Source organism: Phoenix dactylifera, unplaced genomic scaffold (genome assembly GCF_009389715.1).
Source record: "Phoenix dactylifera cultivar Barhee BC4 unplaced genomic scaffold, palm_55x_up_171113_PBpolish2nd_filt_p 001140F, whole genome shotgun sequence".
Taxonomy (NCBI): Eukaryota; Viridiplantae; Streptophyta; class Magnoliopsida; order Arecales; family Arecaceae; genus Phoenix; species Phoenix dactylifera.
Window position 1 is genome coordinate 23,716 of NW_024068481.1, and position 8,249 is coordinate 31,964.

Genomic DNA, 8,249 nt, shown 5'->3' on the forward strand with positions numbered 1-8,249 from the left:
CTATTATATTTCTAATAAAGCAATTAAATTATGAAATTTGAAACAGGATGTGCACAGGTTCATGCCTTTTAACTTGCTAAAATCCAAAAACTCATGAGTAGAATTAGAGCTATCACGAAAGCTAAATTTCTAAGGATGACATAAAAATAAAGATAGTGTCTGATAGGTTCCTAAAAATCTTAATTTTAATAAACTTTTTTTGAGCAATATGCTACTCTATTAATGTGCAGTTAACTTAAGAAAAGACTGAGTAATTCATATATAGCACGCTAATACTAATGAATGATGATAATCCCTTTTCTTTAACCAAAAATTTTTCTTGAGAAAAATAGCTAACATATTACTTTCCAAAACAAAATAGAACCTGATCTAAGCGAATCTTGTTAAGCTTCAGTGTGGCAGATCCCTCTTTTGCTTTTTGTTGCTGTTCGGACCTTTGACTCTCAATTTTACTGTAAAACTCATCTAGTGCAGCGTCAAATGTCTCAAATTTCTTGCATTCCCTTGATTTGAACTGATTCAATAGAATGGGACAAAATTCATCATAGACCTGCCCACAGAAAAAGAATAAAAAAATTAGTCTCAATGAAAAGGCGAAAAACTAAGATGTCATGATATGAATTCTTAGCAGTACCAGGAAAAAATAAACATCTATTTAACATGAAGGAATCGATCCATCCTTTGTGAGGGTAAAAGATCACAGGGGTAAAATTGATATTTTAAGTCTTATATGTACAGGTTGACACAGTACGGTAGGCCTCCGCACCAACAAATAGTGGAATCTTGGAGCACCCGTAACACATGTACCATGTGTATTGGCGCGGGTGCACCAAGCATCCATACTATGATTCTATCATAACAATACATAAGCCCCATACCGGTGGGTACAAGTTGGTGAAAAATGTAACCATGATAAAAGCATGGCTGCACCTCAATCATGAATTCAATTACATCAGAAAATAAATCATCAGTTATTTAAGAATGGTCAAAAGCCGAGAATATCCAAATTACTGCATCAACCAATTGCACCAACATGACCATGCAAAACAGCATAGCATTTTTACCAGAAGCCCTTTCAATCCCAAAAAAATTGTCTGAAAGTAGATACACGGACAATTCAAACTTGCTGAAGAGTAATGTCTGGACATGTGAAACATGAGTACAAGTACAGATTTCATGTCAACGGACAAGAATGCACGTCCTCTGTTATAATTTACACATTCTTGTATTTTGTATTGATTGCATGTTACACAAGAAATTCAACTTCGTAGTGTATGGAAGTTCTCATGGATGTGTATTTTGATGTGTTTACTTAGGAAAACTTGGGAATAAGATTGTATATTATATGCCAACCTAACTTCATTTTTTCCGAGCATCGCAGTTTCAGAACCTAGCTACACCGGTACTCGGACAGCGTGGATACCGGTTCCAGCAGTTTTTGGGCTGGTACTGACCGGTACGCATGCATACCGGTTGCGTATCGATCTCGTACCGGCCGGTTCGCACCGGTACCGATTTTTTTTAACTACAGCGTGCGCGCTATGGATTTTAAACCACAGCGCACACGCGTTGTGGTGCAGAGCGCGTGGCTCGCGCGCTGTGGATTTTAAACCACAACGCGCACGCATTGTGGTGTAGAGCGCGTGGCTTCCCTCGGGGTAGAGCGCCCCGCGCATGGGGCAAAGCACTCCACGTGGACATGGGGCCGCGCGCCCACACGCGGTTCCCCCTGTGCATTTCCGTGCACAGTTCCACCGCGCGCGGTGCGATTCCACGACGCGCGGGCGTGATTCCCCGCGCTGGGAAACGCCCCGCGCGGGAGCAGGCCCGCTCATCCACGCAGGGTAGCGCGTCATAAATGCCACAGAGTGACATTTAATGCCACACTCTATGGCCTCTTTTTTTACCTACGTCCGCGCGTAGATGAGAACCGGAGGAAAAAAAACAAGGAAACCAGTTCGTACCGGACCGGTTCCGGTACGAACCGGTCTTGAACCGGTCCAGTAGGCGACCAGTACGCCTACCGGTACCGGTTCAGCGTACCTTGATGTAAATAATTCTAGACCCAAGTACCCAACCATGATCAGTTAGACCTGATAGCAGACATGCAAGTCAAAGCTAAAACAGAAGAATACAAAATACTAGGGGAAGCAGTGGCATAAAATAGCAGTTCCAACTGCCAAGGATGCCTAGATATCTAGCAAAGCAACAGCTTCAGATGGTAAAGAATCATCGCAAGCACCAAAAAATCCAATTGGAGTAGAAATAGCAGCAATGGTGGTGTAACAATGTTGATGAACATTTTGTTGTCCAACTTGGCACAAGATTCCATGGAAAGCCTGATGCTTTATTGTAGCAACAAAGAAGCTAGTGTTAGGGTCATGAACAGGAAAGCACATGATCAAGGTTCAAATATTCAAACCGTCAAGCAATGTTCCCCAAACACTTGGAATGGGTGCCAGGTTCCTTTGTCCCCAAGCATCCAACACTTTAACCTCTAAATATTCCAACACAGACTATTGCTTGCAATCCTATACATCAAAATCCATAAAAGAAAAGGGCTAAAAGTAGCATAAGTTGACTACTTAATAGTATTTTTAATTATAAAACACTACATGCCATTACAACATTAAAGATTGAAAAAAAAAGAAACAGATGTCATTGGAGGGGTCTTGGCAGTTTATACTTGTAGTTTTTAGTAATATGCCATTGAGACTTCATTAAACATATAGGCCTTCAAGTCTACTGGATCTAAGACTGATACACAAGCTAATTCTGACACATTTATCAATTAAGGTGAGCTTATAAATATAAGCAAAAACAAGAAAACAGGATAAGAAATTATTGGCAATCTCATTGAATTCTTGAAATCATAGCAGACAAAACTTTGTATAGATAGTAATTCTGAGACAGGCTCTGTGCAACATCATCAGTAACCTTAATGTCAATCAGAAATAACAATAGATATCCAAGAAGATATTTGCTTGGAGAGAATGAAAGACGATTAGAAGGAGTTGTTAAATTGCCACCATCATCTTTCTGATTCTAGACTTTGTACACATGTTAAATTCTAAACCTAACAAGTGCTGTCAGCAATTATCATGTCCTTAAATTCAAAAAGCAGAACTATCATGAAAGAGCAAGCAATTTGTGCTACACTACTGAGATAGGTGACAACTTTAGTTAAAGCAAAGAACACTAGCCAATTGTATCACATTATATGTTGACATAGATAAGCACACTTAGCACAACCTATTTTGATATGTCAAGGCAGCTTGATGACATAAGATATTGAAATTGGATACCTTGACTTAGTTGTTTTCCCTTCTATCACCACCACATCATTCAAAACAAGAGCAAGTGCTAATATATATAGTTGATTTTCCTTCTATCACTATCACATCATTTTAACCAAGAGTATGCGCTTGTATATATATTCCCAAACAACAGGTCACTTGAGCTACCAGTAAGTAGGAAAGCAAAAGCAGCCAATTAACCTTATCCGAAGTAGATTCTTGCAAAGGTAGAGTTTCCTTCTTCTCAATGACCTTATTTTGCATCAAAATGTATCCCTCAGGAACTATTTGACCTGAGATAACATCTGCAAGCCAGTCCTCGAACCTGGTAACAGCTTGCACCAAAGCTTGAATTGTGGCCTCATCTATTTTACTATCCTTCCCAACTTTCATATTTGGAGGCAAGCCGGCGTCCAATACTATATGTTCAGATAGTGCAGGTCCATAGCTTAATGTCTGTCCAAGAATCGTCTTTAAAGTAGTTTTATTTGACTGAGTTCCATCATTACTTTTCTTCTTTGATGCAGGCAAATTCTTGTTCTTACCACTAGTAGGTTCTTTGGATTTGTCACAAGCATCGCCACTAGCATCAAGAACCTCAGAAGATTCATTATCATCAGTTAACTCAAAGCTAAGTGCTGCTTTTAACTTCATAAAGTCAGTCCTTTCAAAAACACGACAGGCTTCAATTGGATAACGATGGCGTGACATAATAGCCAACCCTTTGTCATCATCTCTGCAGTAAATGAGCTTGCATTAGATGCATTGAAAGTGACTTCAAATCAGAAATGCTATTTTTCCCATATAGATTAAAGGAAACTTTATGGTGCATAATATCAAACAAAATCTGTCATGTTCGCATCACAAAAAGTTTGACAGCGGCCAGAGGGTCAAACATGGAAATCAGGAAAATAATGATTTGAAAAGGGAAATGAACAGTTCCAATTTGTGAATGAAATTCAAATAGTCTAGGAACCATAGCCAGAAAATGGAAATGCATTAAAAGAAGATCTCATCATCCTAATAACGTGGAGTTGTCTACAACATGAAAAATAATGAATCTTAGTAAAGTAATTTTATACCCCCTTTCCTGGAGAGACACACACACATAATTGCCAACCCTTTATTATCTCTTGATAAGAAATTTTATCACCTTTTGTTTTCTGGAGACACACACTGGACAACCCTTCTTCATCTCCTAATAAAAGTAATTTTGTCCTTTTTTTTCTGGACACATGCAATCACACATGCGTGCGCACAGTCTCCAACCCTTTAAATGAGCTTACATTAGACAGATCGAAAGTGACTTCGAATCAGCAATGCTATTTTCTTGTATAGATTAAAGGGAACTTTATGGTGCAGAAATAACCAATCAATATCAAACAAAATCTGTCATACTTGCCTCACAAAAAGTTTGACAGCTGGTTAAACATGGAAACCAGGAAAAGAAGGATTAGAAAAGGGAAATGAACAAGTTCCAATTTGTGAATGAAATGCCAACTAGTCTAGGAACCATAGCCAGAGAATGAAAATGCATTAAAAGTTCTCATCATACTAATAACCTGGAGTTCTCTGCAACACAGAAAGTAAAGAATCTTAATAAAGGTAACTTTACCTCCCTTTTTCTGGACACACGCACAAAGTTCGAGATAAAGAACTCAAATCATAATTTTTATCAGTGTAATTAGTAAGGCCAATGTCATAGTGAGGCCTCTTTCAACCGTAAGAAGTACTGATATCTAAACCAATAAGATTTGATGGTCATATCAATCAAAATTCATGTGGAGGTTAAAATAGAAGCAGATGAATCCAAATTAGGGCCTCTGTCTTAACTATACATTATAAGAACCAAGGCTACCAACTTATAAACAGAAATCAGTATCAAGAATTTTGACCAAGTTTCATTAAGTTTCAGGCTGCCCCAAATTTGGTGCAACAATAAAACATCAGGTCGCCCAGACAAGGTAGCCTACCATTTTCTCTCTTTTTCTAAGAAATTAGCATCAGCTACATACCACATAGATTTCACTTATATCATGACTTAGATGTAAGAGAAAAAATTAAAAAGATATACTAATTACACTATGTCAAAAGGATTATAGAACCGAAACATAAATAGCATCAAGATGAAATTCGCAATTGAGGATGTTATAACAACCTGTGCGATCGGAGAAGTGTCATGACAGTAAACTCAGAATCTGTAAGAAGAATATTTCCTTGGGCATACAGCTCCAGGATAACAAAATGAGAATTGCTACCCAATCCAAACTGGAAAAGGATAATCTGTAGATAGAAAATACAAGGTGGCTATAAATCAGCATAGGTGGGGATCAAGAAGCCTATACAAACCAAAAAAGTTGAATAACACATAGTAATGTATTGTAACTCAGAGAGCCAATTTGTTCATCCAGTTCCAAAATTAAGGAATCCAGACAGTTAATCTGATGCCACTAAATACAAGAGAAAGTAATTACACGGTCATATCCGAGTTGCCGCACATCTTCAAGTCTTCTCGTGCGGATGTGCTTCCGTAATTTAAGAGTGAATCCAGAAGGAGTTGTGTTTTTGTCCCTACAATCAATGGTGGAAAATCCTGATAATTTCAAAGATACTGCAATACACTTTATTAATGATCCAACTGAGCACATAATTTACCTGACATATTGAGTTGTGTGCAATCTGACACCACTTTCCATCAACAACAAAACTTTCTCGCTCTCACCTGACTCTGTCATGCCGCTGCTGTTCATCAGCTTGAACAGATAAGTCTACAAATGCAACATCATTATCAACAATTTAAGAAAAAAAGATTAATATTAATAACAAATTTAAACAAATAGAGATGCATCCCTAAACAGGATAAGGGTGTGAATTCTAAACAAAATAATATAATTTGTCAATAGAGAACTAGGACTACTTGGTTTGAAGGAGTTGCAGAATGGACAAAAATATCAATCCAGGCCAAGGCATGTTGTTAATGCATTAATTCTGAACTGCTGAAAGATATACTTGAAGCAATCCTCCAAAATCCAGTTCCATACTGATAAAAAGTAGTCAGTTGTGTTGTATGATAGTTGAACTGATTGCGATCACATAATGATTGAAGATTTACCAAATAATACAGTTCCATATTATTATAACATATAAAAATAGTGTGAAGTTCATGGTAAAATCATGACCCCAAGTTGTTGACATTAATATCAAGAGTGACACTTATCTCCAATAGATTGTAGTTTCTAGAAAGAAGGCACGGATCTAACTATATAGGTATACTTCAACGCTTTCAACAATTGTAAAGGAAAATTTAAACAATTATATTTCCAAAGGGAAAGTGAAGGAGCAATCCATTGAAAGAAGCCACAACACAAAGGCAAACCTTGATCTTTAAAAAATAAGTATTTTCTTAACTATTTGGGGCTATTCTTATAAAACAAAACATTATCTACATAGTTTGGAAATGTTATTCAACCAGTTCTGCAAGTCATCAAGTCTTCAAACTGACCCAAAATCCTGAAGAAGACAACTTTAGGCAAGAGAGGGCCTATCATAAAATAGTAAATGAACCATTTTGACTTCTGAGCTTCTAGTATAAATTATACCCAACCATAAGCTATTAGAAAGTCCTAAACAAATTTGCAGAGCATAAATAACCCTTCTAGCAAGTAATATGGCTGCGATCATCATTTTTATCCTCTCTAAGTTACTCTCAAAGGAGCTCAGATTTCTCTTTTGCAGGATTCCACAAGAAACTAAAATGCTTACGTGCACCAACTTTTTACCTTGAGATATTATCAAGAAAACACAATAGCCCTTTCTCTGCAACTTTAGTTAACATTTTGCTTCTTGATTAGGTATAACCGTTCTTTTCCAAAATTATGCTAGTATGCCGACAGATTCACAACTTCCGGTCTACAAACTTCAAGAATCAAATCAAAAATTTGCCCAGAAGAACAAAAATAAAAACATAAACAACGGATTTTCACTGAGATATAGGCGAGGGGATTAAAGAAGAGAAACATATAAAAATTGGAAGACAGAACGAAAAGAAATGGACAGGATGGCATTTGATCATGGGGGATTAGGGTTTTTGAGTTGTTACCTTGGGGAACATGGGGAGAGGGAAACGCATTGAAATTAGAGGACAGAATGAAAAGAATGGATCGGACGGTATTTGGTCTCTGGAGGGTTAGGGTTTTGAGTTGTTACCTTGGGGGTGATGTCGTAGACGTTGGCGCAGCGCATGCCGATGAGCCGCCGGAGGCATTTCACCTCGGCGGCGACGTCGGCGGTGTTCATCCGAACCTTCACCATCTTCGCTCCTCCCCTCTCTCCTCACCTCTCTTCTCTAACAAGCTCTCAGGGATCGTAGTATTTTTCTCCTACAGGTTTTCTAGCGGCTTCGGATTGGAATAGAAACTACGATTGTCGGATGGAAAAACATTGGAAAAGTAACGGTAATTTTTATAATATTTTATATGTTTATTATTGTATTATACTATAAATATAATATTATATTATATTATATTATGGTTAAATAATTTAATATTATATTAAATTATTATGTTATAATATACAATAATATATTGCTATATTATAATAATATTATATTATATTATAGATTTATATATTAATATATATTTTAATTTCTAAAATCTAGGTCCTTACCTTGGGTTACGTAGATGACAAATTCATATCTTCTGGACTCTTTTACTTATATTCTCCTAACAACATAAAATTTCTACCTTCTGGGTATTTTTACCCTTAGTCCCACACTTAATCAATATTTTTATAATTATGTTTTTTATTCTATATTTAAATTTAAAAATTGATTTCTGTATTTCTATGTCTATATTTTTAATATCTGAAGCCTATATCCTTAGGTTAACTAAATGATAAACTCCATGCTCACGTATATTCTCATGGTTAAGTTTCTACCGTCTGGATAATTTTGCT

The 8,249-nt window shown here is 36.8% G+C and overlaps 1 protein-coding gene across 2 annotated transcripts in view; it reads right to left on the minus strand.

Annotated features, from left to right (window-relative positions):
• The window catches only part of LOC120103670 (nuclear export mediator factor NEMF-like), a 23,166-nt gene extending 15,452 nt beyond the window's left edge, over positions 1-7,714 (minus strand). For both annotated transcript variants that reach the window (XM_039121558.1, XM_039121557.1), the window contains exons 1-6: positions 7,503-7,714; positions 5,952-6,064; positions 5,771-5,867; positions 5,455-5,579; positions 3,498-4,032; positions 365-550 (exon numbers count right to left, since the gene is read on the minus strand). In XM_039121558.1, the coding sequence (XP_038977486.1) occupies positions 365-550; positions 3,498-4,032; positions 5,455-5,579; positions 5,771-5,867; positions 5,952-6,064; positions 7,503-7,607 (1,161 nt within the window). In that variant the 5' untranslated portion in view covers positions 7,608-7,714. The remainder of the gene's footprint in view (positions 1-364; positions 551-3,497; positions 4,033-5,454; positions 5,580-5,770; positions 5,868-5,951; positions 6,065-7,502) is intronic.
• Positions 7,715-8,249: the final 535 nt, after the last annotated feature.